Source organism: Serinus canaria, chromosome 3, assembly GCF_022539315.1.
Source record: "Serinus canaria isolate serCan28SL12 chromosome 3, serCan2020, whole genome shotgun sequence".
Taxonomy (NCBI): domain Eukaryota; kingdom Metazoa; phylum Chordata; class Aves; order Passeriformes; family Fringillidae; genus Serinus; species Serinus canaria.
Window position 1 is genome coordinate 43,426,984 of NC_066316.1, and position 18,440 is coordinate 43,445,423.

Consider the following 18,440-nt stretch of genomic DNA (forward strand, 5'->3'; position numbering starts at 1 on the left):
CATTATTTTAGAACAAAGTCCCTCAAACTTAACAAGGCTGAAGTATATACATGTAGTGCTTAATGTTGAAAACAAGACTGTAGGCTGTTTTCATACTAGCTATATGTAATTTGATTAATTAAAAGCTCATGAAATTTTAATACCCTTATTTATAACTTATTTTTAATTCAGACTTTCATTTTAATGTTTTCCCAACTATGTCCAGCTGACAGCTGTAGAGAGTTGTTTCTTATTTGGTGTTGAGACTGCGTCTCTAACAGGTTGGATTATTTAGTCCAGAATAATATTGCTTTGATCTTTCTCTGGATCTAACTTGGTTTTTCATGTCTTTCTTCTCTCTGTCTTTGTTCTATCATTGTATAACACCAAGTGATCTGATTTACAACTTTTGTAAGATTGTTTTGTTGGGTTTTTTTTGTTTTTTTTTTCCTTTGTTTTTGTTTGTTTGTTTTGTTGTTGGGTTTTTTTCTGCTTTGTGTTATACTCATTCCTAGCAGGTTTCTTCAGGACTTTCATTTGCACCAGGGTTTCAGTTGACCTTTTCATGGAGAATGTGGGAGTCACATTCTAGTCTATATGTTGTGTTTGCTCACCATTTTTGATGATAAAGAGCTCTGTTTTGGGGTAGCATTATAAATTGAAGTGTAGGACTTTGGATTAGAGTGTTTTTAGTATTTGTGTATTAAAGAAGACTTCAAGCATGATTTGGCTCAATTTTTTTTTAAAAAGCTGGTACCCTAAAGATAGGCTCATATATACCTTTTTGCCTCTGAAAATTGTACTGAGCAAGCAACCTATTTCCACAAAGATCAACAGAAAAACAGACAGCTAAACACCTCCCATTAGTGTTAAAATACTTGCACAAAATTGTAGAAGTATTTTGTTCATTCCTTAAAACAGTGAAAAATAATTTTAACTGCTGACCACAAGGCTTCTTAAATGAGGTATTGTACTTAAATAAACAAACTGCAAAGTGTGGTTGAAATTTTGATGTTGTTGGTGTTATCCAAGCATTAGAAGAAATTGAGATAAAACTGAGTTTACAGTTACAGATTATTCCCCCATCCCCATTGGAACTGCAGGGACAGAGCATGTCTTTGGACCCTCTTAACAAATATTAAAAGTTCCACGAAAATGTTCTGCAACCTCAAAAGAATAGAGAAGTAACACATCACTGAACTGTATTTGGATGTTGAATGCTTTTCTGTGGTTTCTTTGACCTTAGAAGAGAATGGCTTTTTGTTTGCAATCCATAAGTTTTCTTACCACGGAGTATGAGCTTTCTTCTAAACTTGCTTCAGTGTTGCAAGTTCTGAAACAGGCTGACCTTGTATGATAAACATTTGCAGGGAGTGGGTGCAGCATAGGGTAATTTCTGACCTTGAAATTTATTTCTGAATATTTGTTAAAATTTAAGGTATTAAAATTTGTTTCAATGACTTTCAGTAATAATGCTTCTAAAAAATGCAGATATTTTTCTTTTTTTTTTGGGGGGGAGGGGATTGTTTTGTTTATTAGAAGCAGAATTAGGACATTGAAATAAACTAAATACAGATGATACATAGATACAAACAGATAAATACCAAATACTTGGCTGTCTATATTCATGAGCAGTACAAAAATAACAACTGGTGTAACTTAGATTCCTGGATTGACAGCTTTAAACTACATTTCATCACTTTTATCTTGCTTGACCATGTTACTAAGAGCCTACCTCAATCCAGTCACTGAAAATAAGTGGATATTTAAATTTTAACCCTCTTACTGCATGTTAAATTCATGGGTTTAATATGATAAGTTAGAAAAATTACATATTTATATAATGTCACCACAAAAGTATTCTTCCTTCTTGGAGCTTCCTGCCACTTTTAACCTTTTTTGTGTGGGGTGGGGGGTCATAGCTTCAGTTAAATCAGTCCTAGACATGCCAGTGTTGTCTACATAATCATTCTTTGTTCTCTTTACAGTGACTAAAATCTGTGTTTTGGCAGGTGTACTATTAACTCAGAGCTGATAAGTCGGCCCTCCCTCTCAAAAATGTAGGAGTAAATGCTTCATTGCTGTGGTTCATTACGGGACAAGTTAACCCTTGGAACTGGTTATATTTTAGTTCTGACTGTTTAGGCAGTTCTGTGATTTTCTTTTCTACTAGGATTAGATGCTACTGTTCTTCCCGAAGTTAATTTTTTTTTTTTTTCCTCCTGTATCATGTAGAAAGGAAAAATATTGTACTTTTTAACTCATTGCTTAATGTTACACTATTGAGACAAGCAATCAGCTTTACCTTTCATTTTCTCTTCTGAAGAGAAGGACAGCACTGTCAAGTTTGCAGAGTTCTCATTTCAAAATAAGCATTTTCACTTTGATGTTCTTGAAAATGCATTTAAATGTATTTTAAAAAAAGTGGACTCAAAAATTGTCTGGTTTTTTTTCTGCTTTGTTTGGTAGGTAACAGGTTGTTTGGATTTTTATTTTTTGTTAAAACAGCAGGACTCTTTCAAATATTCTTTATAAAATAAACTAACAACTTAAAAATCCTTTATAAAGGGTAACCTATTAAGATTCCTCATAGAAATTGTGTTAACAGGATTTCATGTTAACTGATTAGATTCTAACTCAATGAGTAAACCTGACTAAGTATCTACAACCAGAATTTGGATTCATAGCAGTTGGCATCTTCAAAGGGAATCCAGGATTTTTTTTTCTGGTTTTGGTTTATTTATTGGGTTCTTTCCAATAGTAGATTTTGTCAGAGGGGATTTTATAATGGAAAAAAACATAGCAAAGCTGGATCCCATCTTTAAATCTCTGACTAAAACCAGGTGTAAAAGGGTTGACCTGTTTTCTGTTGCTTGACTTCCCACTTGTTGCAACAGGTGCCACATGGTTTCCTGGGACAGCTATAGCTGCATGAGGAGGCTTCCCCACCCACCTCCAGGCAGCTTCTCCCCCCTCCCACCTGTAAGCCAAATCTACACATCTCAGTCTCTGCCTGTGTGGTCAGTAGGTCAGGTTAAAACCTTGGAGAGATTCAGCAGGAAACTACTCTAAGCTGGTTTATTTGCAGGCTTCATTTTCTGCTGAGCTATCTGGCTGATTGAGTCTCTCAAGACTACCCAGCTGCTAGACTTACCCTGGGGGGAAAAAGCTGTAGAGGGTGAGGGGCTATCAATGAAGAGGAAGTTAAAGTATTTCAGTGACAGCAGGTTCTTACTGTTTTGGTTGTGACATCACACTACACCTCTTTACTTCAGCTTTGCTGGTAAGTCACCTATAAAAGTAAAATGTCTTTTTAATTTTTTAGGTATGTATCTATGTATTTCTATTAAACTTTATTTCATTTTGATGTGACTCTTTTTTTGTATTAAATATTCTAATTTCAACACATCAAATGCACCTTGAGATAATTCACAAAAAATAAAGCAACAAGGAAGTTCGTAATTGTGGAGTGTAATGTGTTATGGTCAGCAGAAGTATGCCAACTATGTAAATACTTCCGTGTACTCAGAAGCTGTGTATTCTTCTGATTAGCTTGAAATATCAAACTACATCAAGTCATATTCCATTGACTCCCAAAAAATACCTATAAATCCAAGCCAAATTTGAATGAAACATTCATAGTTTCAAAATGAAATATTGAAAAGGTGATTTGACTAATAATAGATACCTTCCTTCAGAACTAACAATTTAAGTTAACATCTGTCAGCTCTTGCCCCTGGATGCAATTTGTGAGATTAAAAACTTCATCTGCATTCCCTGTTAAATTCTGTATGTTGTATGACACATATTTTTTTAGCGAATGGCCAGGTCTTAAATTTGAGTTAGGCAGGAAATTAATATTTTCCCCAAGTTTCTCTTGGTGGAAACTGTACCTCATATATTATATATTGACAAAAACTTTTAATGCAGTTTGAACACAATAGCTTTAGTTTGCCTTATATATTGTTTTTTTTAAGACCAGGATGAAGTTGCTTAAAAAAATAAATCACTTCCATAAAAAAAGATGGTGTACTTTAAGGAATGGATTCGCAGCCACTTTATTCTGCTGAATTTGAAACTAGAACATTATCTAACTCAGGAATTCACAACCTAACTGTTATCCTTCTTATCTGCCTCCATTTTGGTCACTTTTCTTTGTTTCTATTTTTGGGGTCTTTTTTCTTTAGAGTTGCCTTTTAAAAATAGCAAGTGAAGAAAGCAAATGCTGTTTCAAGTAAGCGAGGAAGTTCATGGTAGATAGAACACAACTGAATGTTTTGAGTTTTAAAGCTTAGTTTCAGTATTGACTGATTTCCATGTCATTGTGAAATTATGGAGGAATTACTTTAATTAGGTTGTTTTTTCTTAACTCTCCTATTTAAAAACTAAATTTAAGTTTAATATTTTATTAAAGAGAACTTGAGAATGTTTGATGTCCAGTCTGCTTTTGATTTTTTGCTGATGTAGTATCCAAATCCTACATTTTTCAGAATTTACTGCTGATCTAATGTTTAAATTACAATTATTTGAATGTCTATTATAAATGCTTGTTACCTCTAGTACTTCCTGTTACAGCACAATAGAAATTTCTTGATTGCATTACAGACCTATCTGAAGAGCAAGTGAAGCACAAATGGCATGCAGTAAAGTAACTTGCAGCATCTGTAGTCTGTGCCAATAACTTGTTAAAACTGCTTCTTTCTCTCAAGTTTCCATTTGCCCAAAGTTGCTTTAATCATAGTTATTAAAGAAGTGAAAGGAAAGCAAAAAAATGGTGATGCAAGGTGTGTTGGAGCTGTTGAAATCTCTTGTCCCTTTTCCTCTCTTTCCTTCTCCCTCCATTTTCTCCACAAGGTAGGTGACTCCTAGTCATTCTCATCCTTTGGTGCTTTTCTTTTGCCACATATCCTACCATGGGCTGTGCTTTTCTCATGAGGTTGATGTGTATTTGTCAATTCATGATGTCAAGGACTTTTTCTGTCAAGTCTTGTCTTGTTTTGGCTTTCCAACTGGAAACACTTTGTTCAGGATTTTTTTTTCTTTTTCTTTTTTTTTTTTTTTTTTGTTCAGTTAAGTGTGAAAATTGAGAGCTGGTTATATGCCTGCTGTACAGGGACATAGATAATAGAAGAGCACAGTATCCATAGAATAAAAAAGTCTCCTGCATATGTAATCACCTTTTAAAGTCTAAAATTCCCTTGCTGATGGTGACCTCTGAACTTAATCCAGTGAGACAATCACAATCTGACAGATAGTAGCTACAGAGATAGTAGAACCCATCATGAGAGCCCACGGGAGAAAAGGAAGGTATTTAAGGAGTGGTGCTGCATGGGCAAAAGTATCATCTTATTTTATAGACAGAATGGTTTCTGATCAGTTAGTGTTTTCACTGAGATATTTAATTTGTGGTTTGCACATCTAATTTTTTTCACTATGGCAGTTAATCTACAGTTTAAAACCTAGACATGGCCTCTATAAGCAATGTTGAAGTTTTAATTCCCAATTACAATTGGAGCCAAATAACAGTTCCAAATGATGGAGGTGGGTCTTTTAAAGTGGCAAGGTATTGTGTTTCATTAATTGAATATACATCATTTAATAAAGTTTTTTTCTGCCTGTTAGTCCCCAGATAAAGATGCAGGGTCACCCTTTGTTGTATGTTGATTTAGCGAACTAACAGGAACCAGATTTACTTGCAAACAGTTGGAGAGGGAACTGACTGGGTGCAGGGGGAACAGAGACAGTAGCAGCATTGTCTGTACAATCTCTATTTGCAAGTAAAGTTGTACAGCATAACAACTTTCTTTCCTTTATAGTATTCTGTAAGAATGACTATCATTGGTGGTAAATGTAGTGGATGTGTAGGCATTCTTACCTATAATCATAGTAACTTCAATAGCTGTGGTATTAAATAGCTTATATTTGCAAAGCCTATGATAGTCATAGTTTAACAAACTGCAGATAATGTAGCAAGAAATGGTTGGTAGCAATTGACTAACTTGGGAAAATAAGGTTGCTTAATGTTTTATTTTTAGTACTAACAAAATATATAGTATCAAGAGGGTATAATAGAAACTACAAAGGTGATAGGAGGGATACAATGGACTTCAGTATTTCAGGATGATTCTTTTTTTAAGTTTAAGCATTAGAAGGTAGTTTGAATTCAGTACATTTAAAGTACTCAAAAGGTGTTCCATCCTTTACCTTGGCTTCTCTCAGAATACCTGTTTTACTTAACTATTTTATATGAGTGGTAACTGAAAAAAAAGTCACCTGAAAACACTGAAATGCATTGTTCATGCAATAAAACTAACTTAAAGTGTATGAGGTCTTTGGATTTAAAAAAAAAATCAACTGAAGTGTTGTCTTAAATGAGAACTTTGACTAGATAAGGTTGGAGAAATACAATCTATATGTACTTAGAAACAAAAAGAAAACTAACACCATAGGAAATAACCTGCATTAAAAGAGTAGCATTGAAGAGCTTAGTTCTAGGTATAGGTTTCCTAGATTTCTTGCCTAAAATGTCTCTCCAGGCCTCCCTCAGGCTTGCTGTAAACACTGCTTCCTTAATTGTATTAATTTTAACAAATAAAAAAGAGAGAAGCTGAGGGAGGAATGTGAGCCTTTTATTTAGAATTATGCTTTAAGCAAAGTGCATGCAATTTAAATTAGTACTTCTGGTTCTTCTCTAGGCTTTCAGCTTAGTCTGGAAAGTAGCATTGTGGTAGTCATTCTGTACCTGAGTTTGGCAAATGTGCACCTCCAGGAATCTGGTTTGTCTAAATCTGCTCTGTTCTATTATTTCTGGCTAATGGGTCTATATATAGGCTCTTGCTTATTTTTTCTTTTTCCCCAATAAAATTTCAACCTAAGCTCAAAAGAACAGAGAATGCAGTTCTTGTTCAACTCTGGCCCGACTTGGTCTGCTATTTCATTTATATCTTAGCTTTTGCTCACCTCAGGGAGAGCTTTACTGCCTGCGTGGAGAATTTGGAGATGGGACTGATAGGATGGGAATAGCACAGGAAAAGGAGTGGCAACTGTGAGCATTTGAGGGGGATTTTCCTGAGACCTGTGTGTCCTTTTCAAGCTTAAATTCTGTGCCTTTCTTGACTAAGATCACCTGGTATGGAAACAGTAGTGGTGTGGCAAAGAATTGTTGCTGGGTCTGTTTTAATTAGAGGAGCACAGACTTGGGAAGTACTGGCTGGCTCCATGTTAGATTTTGGTTTCTAAAAGTGTGCAAAACATCTTACCTGCATACTGTTACACCATGAAATATTTGCATTGTGCTATAAGATCAGTAGAAAAACATTCCAGCTATAACAATGATAGTGCAGAAAGCAAGAAAGATTGAGTACTATTTCAGGGACCACTAGTTGTAACAGGAACGTGCGTTTGATCTTGCTACTTTTTTGAGGAGTGAACTCTGCTTTACACTGCAGAGGGGGTCCGAAATGAGGATGGGAGAAAGGAGGCAATAAAATTCCCTACCCTGGTAACTCCAGATCTAGAACTGAGTTCAATCAGAAGTGTACCTGTGAGATGGACCAGCCAGAGCACCTAGTAAAGTATTTTGTTGTTAAGAGCACTAGTGCTGTAGGTCTGTATTCTGTTGTTAGGTACGGGTAACTTCTGTTCGCATAACTTCTCTAAACCTTTGTTTAGCCTAGCAAAAAGGACAAGCTCTCCTGATTTTGTCTATATAAAAGACATTACTAGATCCTAGCTATTCTATTTTCTATGTCTGCTTCAGTTCCTGGTATTGGACATGCATGTGCAGGTTTAGTCATTCAGTATTTCCTATGAGGTGTTGTGCTTTGTAAAATTCTATTGCTACCTCCGTGTTTCTACTGAACTAAGCCTTCTTTAGTGACTTTTAGAACTTAATTACTTGCACAGCTACATGTAACTTGCTGGTTTTCCATTAGCCAGAACAGCCAGGCATTTCTTCTTTCTTCCTCTCTTTTTTATAGCTATAGCTTTTACGACTGATCTTATGCAAACTTGCATAGTTTTTAGTATGATGGTTTGTTTTTTCTTAGAGTGAGCACTACCTTCTGACTGTGCTGCCCAGGGAGGTGGTGGAGTCACCGTTTCTGCAAATGTTCCAGAAACAAATGGATGTGGTACTTAGTGCTGTGGTTTAGTTGACATGGTGCTGTTTGGTCAAAGGTTGGATTTGATGATCTTGGAGATTTTTTCCAACCTTTATGATTCTAAGTATCTTATCTACCACTTTTAATACCAGTTTACTACACAGCATTTTATTTTTCTCTCTGACTTACCTGGCTTTTATCTTTAACTTGTTAATTTATATTTCAGGAATTATTGAAAATAACATCTCTTTGTTGCCCTGCTGTAAATATTTCTGGGCATGCGCTGTCTCATATATTCAAGGAGTGCCTATTATATGTTACCCAATCCTTTGCTCTGTGATGTTAATAAATTTACTTTCCCCTTGATCTCTTTGCTGAAAGGTAGAGTCACAAAGAGAGGTGTAAGAACTCGGAATTTAGTTGAAAATGGTGTTGCCGGTAGAAATCATATGCAACCTTAGACTGCTTGATCATTTTTTTGTTTCTGGCTGAAATGTTTGGGTGAGGATCCAAGGTAGATTTTTACATTTGGACCAAACTTAATCTTCTTTGATTCTGAATCATTCAGAAACATAGTATTTGGTTTTGCTTATGTAAAAGTGAATAAGATATTAGATAAATATCCTTATCCCATGTCCTACTTACACGTAAATAAGTAAGCACATAGGATTTTCCTGCATTTCTGCATACCTAATCTAATCTGTGGGTGTTGGTGGGTTTTGTTTTCAAATAGTCTTTGCACATCTAAGTATTTTGGGCTGTGCTTGCCAGGAACAAAGCTAGAATGTAAGTATGAACTTCATTTTTCGTGGAAAATAAAAAGTCTGAAAAATATTTAAGTAAACCCAAAAGTCTTAAACTGGCTCTTGCTCAATTTAACATTGCACATATATTGGAGGAAGAAAAGACAATTTAAAGGTTTGGCAAAGGAAACAAGGAGGATGCTGAGTTAACAGGGCAAACTGGTGATCATAAAATAGTTTCTCCCAGGTTAGCAGCCTGCAAGGGCCAGGAAGCTATGGAAGAGGCAGAAGGATGCTATAGTGAAGGTTGCTAGGCTACTCCAAGGTAAGCTCTTACAGAGTGCTACTCAGGTATGCTGAGCATTTTTACTGCCCAGCTGCTAAGCAATGCATGTGTGGTATTGTTTGCCTGGCTACCAGCCGGAAAGGGAAGTTTGAACTGCTAAGAAATGTTGTCCCTTTGTAGGATGAAACTTGGTCACATGCCAGTTATTACCTTTTGCAAGACTGACTGTTTTTGGTTTCGGTCACATTGACTGACAAGGAATGTCAGGAATTCTGCTGAACATGTTTGAAATGGAACAGCAAACAATAGGTCTTTGATTCAAGTATAAAAGTATAAAAACTTGCATGAATTTAACCTGTTCTGGTGATTCTCATTGGTGAGCTCTTGGTTTGTCTGTACCATTTTGGCTTTCATTTCTCTTGCTCTCTTAAGAAGCTTATTGAAAACAGAATGTGGGTTCTTTTCCTTTTATCTGGATTTGATGTCATTTTTGAAATATTTGTAAGAGTTAATCTCTACCAGTAAGAATTATTTCTTTCAATTGCAAGTGCGAGGTCATCAGTTTTTCTTCTGTAAGGTAGGGTAAGTTTTTTTTTTGTCTGCTTTTTTTGTTAATGGGTTTCCTGTACTGTGTTTTGCTGTACATACAGGTAGAAACCACACGTTTATGCTTCTTACATATAATTTAATTTTTGGTCTTTGTCCCAGGAGATCATTTTAACAGAAAGTAAAAACTGACAGCTGCTCTCTCAAACAGTGACAGAGGAACTGAATATGGGATTTAAATTATGGTGTGTTAAAATTTTGATTCCTTTCCATCAGTTGTTCCCCTGTTTGTGAGCTCCAACGCAATTACCCATTTCTCTTCTTGTAACAGTTTCCTGAAGAGGTGCTACAACTCTGCCAATAATGTTGTCTCTTGAACAAGTCAGGCACTGTAGGATGCAATAGCAAAAAAAAAGATAACTTCTTTAACATTCATGAAGGTGCAATGTGTATAATATAAAAGGGACTGGATCCAAGTCCAGTGGCCTGTTGCCAGCAGGGAACTCCTAAGGCAAACTACTTTCCCTGGCTTATAGTTTCCCAACTTTGTTCTGATTTGTGGCCCAGGGATTTCATGAAACTAAACTAACTTTTTTTTATATAAATTCCCTATATCAAGTTGACTTCTGTGAAGTTGTGGAGATGCTTTTTAAATCTATGTTAAATAATAATATTCACATACCATGCCAAGAATTCCAAAGTTCAGAATCTTGTTACAAAGAATTCCAAAGTTCAGAATCTTGTTACCTGGGTGTTGTGTGAATGACTGACACGTGTTTGATTCTCATCTGCTAGTTTTACCCAGTGGTGTCCATTTCTTGTAGTGAGAAACTTTGAACAATTATTACATCTAGTTTACTTCATTAACAAGGCATTGTTATATAGATTTTTGTTTGTAAATGTTTCTTTTCCTTGGGGAAGTCTAGGAAGAGGCTTCTTGTCTATTAACCATTCCTTGTAGCTGTGGTTATGTTGTTTTGAGTACCCTGCTTGTGTCCTTCCCTGCACCTCTTTCAGTTGTTACAGGCTTTTGGAGATGAGTAGGGGCCAGGATGGAGTGCACTGTTAAGAATGGATTTCATTTTACTGTGACATAATACTGCTTTGTTTTATCAGTCTTTTATAAGAATTCTTAACATTTGGTTTTGGTTTACTACTGCTGCTGGTTTTATTATTCCAGATTCTTGTTGCAAAGTGGATAATTTTCTGACAGTCTGTCATCATCCGGGATTATTAGGATTCTGGGCTTACTTAAATGATCTGATTTACTTTCCATCTCTAGTGTTCTTCTTGTGCTAATTTAATATACGGTCCTGCATAAAAATAATAATTTATTGTTATATTTATTTTTAGCATAATAATGTATGCTCCTGCATTAAAAGCTCATGACACTGTAGATATTTCTTGCTTCTATAGCTTGGAATAGCTTAAAATTATCAAAAAACTTTTTCATGCAGATAAAAATTGCAAAAATATTTTCTCAAAACTAAAAATAGACAGTTATCTGTGCAATACAAGTTATATGTGAAATTAATAACATAAATGTATTTTTTTTTATTGCTATTGCATTAATTTACAAACTCCATCTTTTGCAGTTTTATTGCTGGAGAAGATGGAGCATGATGACATTTGTAATAAAACTCTGAAGATTACAGACTTTGGTCTGGCTAGAGAGTGGCACAGAACAACCAAAATGAGTGCAGCAGGAACTTATGCATGGATGGCTCCAGAAGTCATCAAGTCCTCCATGTTTTCTAAAGGAAGTGATATTTGGAGGTAAGAAGTTTTTCTGCTGAAGACCATGTTCAGTGGAGGTGTGTTGAGGGTTTTGATAGAATTTTCTTTTGGTTGTTTTCTAGGTTATTGCCTCAACATACGGCTAGTTTAGCTCTTCTAAGAAACAAACACATTTTAAAGTATCTACTTCAGTTGTTACACCTTTTATTATCCCTTACTTACAAACTGGGGGAGGAAGAGGGAAAACAAAGACTATTTTTTTTTTTTTTTAAGCAAGCTCTCATTAAGAGAAGCCATTAAAATATTTGTTGGTTAATATACCCAAGTGCTTCTCTGGAGTCTTAATATAAATAACTGTATGCTCTTGATCCATTAATGTATGATTGATCACATTTTGATAGGTTTATGTTATCTTAGATGTCTGAAAGCTCTCAATTTGCCTAAAAATGACACCGACCAATTATTGCCTTATATGACTGATAAATAATAATAAGGTTCAAACCAGAACTTTGCCAAGTGTTAACTTGAATTAATGCTGTTTTTAGGAATCTGGAATGTGGTTGTGTGCAAAAGTTAATACTAGGTTGAAGCTTTTACATTTACAGAGATTTTGCTTCCAGTAGCTGGATTAAGGAGAGTATTCAGCACAAATTTGTTTTAACTTGCTCTCTAATTTTAAAGGTGGGAAATGCCCTGTGTTAAATTTGTGAATTTCTCATTTAAGATGGTATTGTGGATCATATAAATAATGTGGCTCTCACTACTGATGCTATTTTTGACTGGTGTAGTGTGGGATACATGTAGTGTAGAAAGGTAATTTAAACTTTAATTTTAATTTAGTTCTGGTTTGTGAGTGCAGAAAAGCAGTGATTGCACAATAGGCTCTAAAAGCTGCTGTGCCCCACCTTGAAAAGTCTGCAATTCCTTTCTTTTTGATATGTTTTCTCTGAAGGGTCCAAGATCGCTATTTGGGGAAGGAGAGGAGGACTTTAATCTGTTTTCTCCTGCTGCTTTATGCATGTTCTGGAGTGTATAATTCTTAAATAGGGTTCTGTTTTCCTTAAATGCATGATATTCTACAGCATGAAGTAATACTTTTGGTATTCTCGTGATGATTCTGTATCTGCACTGCTGTTTTGTGACGCTCATTTGTCTTGTCTCTGGAACCAATTCTATTTGCATTAGTCTCAGCTGATGCACAGTTGGGAAGCATCTTTGGCCTCATTCTTTTTTTTTTTTTTCCATTCCTTCTTACTTTTTTCTTAATTTTTTTTTCTTTTGCGGGATGAAGGTTGGGTGTAGGCGTTTCCCTAATCAGCTGTATTCCATGCTTAATTACAGGTCCTGTCCAGTCTTGTTGCTGTGATTTTAGGTATCTGAGGGGGTATGCTTTGGTGCAATTATTTTATATTCTGCTGCAACATTAGTTTACATTTTTGGAACCTACAGTATTTCTCTTCTTCGCCTTCTCTTCTGCACGCCTCTCTTGTAAAAATGTAAGTATTTAGTTCAATGATGGAAGTCTAACAGGAGAGGTTTTTAAGTAGAAAGGCTGTGTTTTGCAGTATAGTTTAGACCTTCTTAGCTTCTAAACATTTTCTGCTCACTGCACCTTGATCTATTCTGTTGCTTATCTTTACTCTTTCTTTAAAAGAAAAGCAAATAAAGAATATCCTGGTTACAGGAGTGGGTTTTGTTTTTAAAAGCCTTCAGGTTACCAATTTAAGTATATGGGTCTCTCTAAGACAGGAACACAGTATGTTTCAGCAAATTTCTAAATCTCAGTTACAAATACTGAGTCCTGAGGCTCTGAATGAAATCTGCAGACCTCCTATTAAAAAAAAAGAGAGCAATTGAGGCTGCTCAAGTTGAGGCAACTTACACTTCCAGTTAGTCTTCCAGAATCTGCCAGTGCTTGGAAATGTTGTGGGAGTATTTTCATGCAGAGCCTTCCAGGCTGTGTGTTCTCAGGTGTCATCCTAGATAGCAGAACTAGTGCTTTCCAGGCCCTGCACATGTGTCCTTTTGCTTTCCAGACTAGAGCTTCAGCTACTGTATTTATTTTACTCTGGCACATGCTTCCAAATTCCCAAACAAGAATTCTACTCGTCCAACCCTACCCTTCCATGAATCATCACACGTTTCTGAGTGGTGTGTCAGTATTGGTTTTGTGTGGAGCCTGAAAGTGCAAATATGCCCACAGATTTCCAAGTGCTGATGGTGTGCTTCAGCAATGGTCTTTAAAGTTACGTGTGTCCTGGTTGTACAAGCCATTGGCAAAGCCAGGAAGCATCTACTGTACAGCAGAATTAGCAGTTGCTTTTGCCTGGAACATTTGTATAAATTCGAAGTGATTCATGTAGCACTGCTTAGTAACCTCTGCTCTAGAAGATGGATTGTAGAGTAAAATAAACTTTGAGAATCTTACCTTCAGATTTTCAGCTCCTAAAGCATGTAAAATCAGAAAGTTTTCACTGGGGTGAGATATAGTAAGGCTTAAATCACACCTGATTGAAGGAAAAATGATTTTAATAATGAAAATACTTAACATATTTTTGTAGGTGTATTCATTTTTGTGGTTTAAAAATAGGTATTTCAATTACACAGTTGTGGCTTTGCCTTTTGCTGATTATGGAAAGGGTCATGGCTTTTGCCCTTAAGAAAAAAGCTGTTTCTTAGAAGCTCAGGCTGTATGTGTAAGACAATTGTATGTGAGCTGGTGAAATTTAATACACTAAGTAGCTACTTGTGTAGCTGAGAGAATTAACAAGTAGGTTTTTTCTAGATAATGGCAGATTAGTACCTCCCTAGCAGTAGTTAAAAACTACTGTGCTGAAGTAGTTAAAAACCCCAGTGTATCAAGACCATTATGTCTTTAGGCTTCCTCCTTGCAGTTTTTCCCCCATAGTGCTGGCTCTTGGTACTTGACATTAAGGCTGCTTTCATTAAAATGCTGTTACTGTGTTGGTCTGTTTAAAACTTTGCAACCACCTTCTTGGCACTGTTAAGAGCTCTTTAAGATTAAAGGCTTGAATTGTAAATACAACTAAAGCTAATAGTGTGACAACTTTTTTAATAAAGGATGACTTCTTTTTAGTTAAATATAATGTTTTGCTTATCTTCAGAGTTCATACTAAAATACATATGGAATAGTCTGAACAAGGAAATTACTTTAATTTAGAACAGTCTGTACTTACTGAGAGATTTTTTCTTTATACTTTCTCCAAAGACACAAATGAGCTGTAGTTCAGGAGAATTTCACCATCAGGCATAAAATGTGTATGTTCCACAGGAAGTGTTGTATTCATTATGGTCAGAATACCACTGTTTTAAAGCAAATTGGAATTCATTATTTTAACCCTCTTTGAGTATACAAGTAAATGCAGAAGTTAGACCAGAAAAAGCAGGAGGAAATTGTTAAGAGGCCCACAACTTTTTTAATTCCTTTTTCTTCTGGCTGCAGGTACAGACTGTTTTCTTCAGCTTTTCATGAAGTGTTAGCACTGTAAATTTGTTAGTTTTTAAGATTTTGTAAGATGCAAAAATTCTCACACAAACAGACCATAGAAAACAAAGTACTGCTGATATTTGAGCTGATATTGTGTAGTTTGCTGTTATTTATTAAAATGATGTTGTAAGGTGTTGTATAATACTGACTAACTTCTTCTCATTAAGCAGAAAGTGATAGAAAACCTTGACTGGTGTGTGTTCTTCTCCCTGTCACATCTGATACCTCCCCTTGAGGTGTCATTTCTAACCCTAAGGAGTGCATAGCCCTCACTTCCCCAGTGCAGAATGCTTTTCTTCTCATGCTGGAGAGTTCAGTATAGTCCTGCAAAATTTGCAAGTGGTTTCTTTGCATACTTGGAGAGAAGGGGCAAGAGCAATCGTTTGCATTCTGTTTTTTTCTTGGCCACTCACTTTACTACTCAAAAGCAGCAATTGGTTGTCCTTTGTGTCCTTGTTCTGCAGGTAGTGGTTCCCTGGCAGGAAGAGAAGTGGAGGTGGCATGGGGGATGAAGGAAGGAACAAAAACCAAATCCAGTCATAAAGTCCACTTTAGGCTTAGCATTCTGAAAGGAGCAATTCCCACTTCCGCAGAAATGACTGTGAAAGCTGTCCATTTCAGTGGTGGTAGGATAGGAGTTCTAGAGCCACAGCAGCCAGTGTGCTGTCCCTGCCCTTTGTAGGGGCTTGAATAATTTGAACAAGCCAAGCATTGGGCATACAGACCCAAAGAAGGTAAAAGCAACACCCAGCTGTTCTTTGAACGGAGAGCATTGCCGAAGTTCTTATGGTTGTTGCCACTGTAATAGGAATTCCCGTGATTCTTGATTTCTGTACCTGACATTGAGAAAAGATCTCTTCATGCCACCACCTTTTGCTGAAAACAATGTTGTTGTGTTTGGATTTTGTGGGTGGGATTTTTTCTAGTATGGAGAAATTCCATGTGTGTGCATGAAATAATTTTTCAATCTTGTTGCATCTTCAGTGGGAAGTGAAAAGTTCACTGGTCTTCATATATACGCAACGGGATTAGAAATTCAAACTTCCAGATAAAGATGGGAGTTTTCTGTAATTTTTATTACTATTATTTAAAAAATAAAAAATACGTCCCTCTAGGTAAATTACTGTGAAATATTTGGAAAGGGGAATGGCTGAATGCTCTGCTGAGGGTTTCTTTTCATTGGGGAGAGGTTGCTTGTTTTCCTGTCATTCCAGACTTCCTATTGTAAGTCAGAGTTATGTGAAACTAGCATTTCTATAGAAGTGGCTTCAGGCTTACATTTTGAATAAGAGTGTGAGCCAGTCTTAAAGTAGCACCCAATTTGCTTAATCACTATGACTGGAAAGGTGCACAATGACAAAAGTAGAGCTGACTTAAAGGCATTCACCTTTGACTGGGAAATCCTCGTGAATTTGAGTACATGGTGGGATAGATACTTGTTTGTGTTTTCATGTGTTCTTGTTGTTTCTTTCTCAGAAAAATAACTGTTTAAAAAATTACCTTTTGTAGTTACGGAGTGTTGCTGTGGGAACTGCTTACAGGAGAAGTTCCTTACCGTGGCATTGATGGCCTCGCTGTGGCTTATGGAGTAGCTGTCAATAAGCTTACTTTGCCCATTCCATCCACCTGCCCTGAACCATTTGCAAAACTAATGAAAGGTATCCAGGTTGTTTCTTGCTATGTTTTTAAATAGTTATGTTTTGGGGATAAAATAATCATGGGTCGCCAAATAAGTACCTCATTTGATAGTGTGCTGTGTACTAAGTATTTTATTTTTCTTTACACAGCACTCTGGTGTTAGAGAGAGTTGGGTGTGTTTCTAAAGGAGCTATACAGTGTTATGGTGTTGCATATAAGTTTTTCAGTAGCAACAGTACAGTTTGTGCTCTGATTTCACTGATTTTTTCTACTCTGAAATTACATTAAATTTCATAAATTATGGGATACTACTATGGATTAATACAAGATAGATTAAAATCCTAAGGGGAACAATTGCAAATCCCTTTTTTTTTTTTTAAATGTTTCTTCATAAATGTCAAAAATGTTTTGGAAATATTTTAGGGAGAAATAAACATTGCTTGCTAATGGCTATTTCCTTGTGTTCTTGTGTTTAGTGAATTTTTCTACCTTTTTATTTATTTCTTCCATACAATATTGCTGGTTTTGCTAATTCATTTAATTATTTGCATTCATTAGCAATTAAGCTGTTGAATTATTATTCATTCATTAGCAATTTGGCAAATTGCTAAATTGCTAAAAATAGACCAAAAAATTACTGTTAATACAAAAACAATTGTCTGAGTACAGGTAGGTACATGTCACTTCTGTAAATTGAGACAGAACTGGGGATGTCTTGCAGGTAAAGTGAACACATTAGAATTTGAAATGCAGTTGCAAGTAACTTGAAACTCAGGTAGCTCTTCAAAAAGTTCTATGTGCTATTACAAACTGACGGGATTTTGATAAATTCTAGAATGCTGGGAGCAGGATCCTCATATCCGACCATCGTTTGCCTTAATTCTTGAACAGCTTACTGCCATTGAAGGGGCAGTTATGACTGAAATGCCTCAAGAGTCTTTCCACTCCATGCAAGATGACTGGAAATTGGAAATTCAGCAGATATTTAATGAATTGAGGACCAAGGAAAAAGTAAGTTGGTTTTTCCAATTGCATGGCAGTGAAGGAAGGGTATGTGTGTATTTATGTTTATGTGATACAGCAGTTTTTGAACTTTTGAATTGTTGCTTACCAATATACTCATGCAAATATGTATACAGATGAAAAAAAGAGATATCCACACCTGTCTCCCCAAAGTGGCTGTAGGTCTGTAAATGTGGCATTCTAGGCTCTTTTTTAAAATGTGTTATTTTTTTCTTGTATGTTTGCATGTATCACTTAAATTGGATTTGTCCCTTAAGCTAATCTTTTACTGCAAATTTTCAGCTGCTGTTGAACATTCTCCCCACCTGTGAGAATGAAAATCTTTTCCTCCTGTTATATGACTATATCTCATGTCTTCTTTTCCAAAAATGGAGTTGTGCTTTTATCTCTGTTCTTGCTGTACAGACTGATCATATGGATGCCTTTCAGTGTTATAGTTTGGGACATATTCTTGCCAGATATTAAGAAGGTCAGACTCACACACATGAATCAGCAAATCTAGTTTCTTTTGTTTATTACTCAGATTTCTGTTGCTGATCTTCTTTCCATACTCTCACATCACTATATTTTTGTACTAAATGAGTACTCACTGTTAATTCTCTTTTTCTCTTCTTCAACCTGATTTTAACCACCCTAAGTTTAATATTTTTCTTTAGACAACTTGATAAAGATAATAGTTGGAATAGGCCAGGTGTGCTCAAGTTCCAGTTAGAAATGCTTCTGGAAAAAAGAGATTCCTTCTTAGCAGGTGTTTCTTGCAGTATAATTATATCCCAGTATATATTTGCTGTTATTTTTTGTGAAGTGATTGTAGACAAGGAAGACAATAAATTGAGGTGCGGTGACGTTTGACAAAACTTTATAGAAGATGTAGTCGC

At 35.9% G+C, this 18,440-nt stretch overlaps 1 protein-coding gene across 2 annotated transcripts in view; it reads left to right on the plus strand.

Annotated features, from left to right (window-relative positions):
- The window catches only part of MAP3K21 (mitogen-activated protein kinase kinase kinase 21), a 41,398-nt gene that overhangs the window by 7,029 nt on the left and 15,929 nt on the right, over nt 1-18,440 (plus strand). For both annotated transcript variants that reach the window (XM_030235999.2, XM_050972361.1), the window contains exons 2-4: nt 11,252-11,432; nt 16,411-16,559; nt 17,375-17,550. In XM_030235999.2, coding sequence (XP_030091859.2) covers nt 11,252-11,432; nt 16,411-16,559; nt 17,375-17,550 — 506 coding nt within the window. The remainder of the gene's footprint in view (nt 1-11,251; nt 11,433-16,410; nt 16,560-17,374; nt 17,551-18,440) is intronic.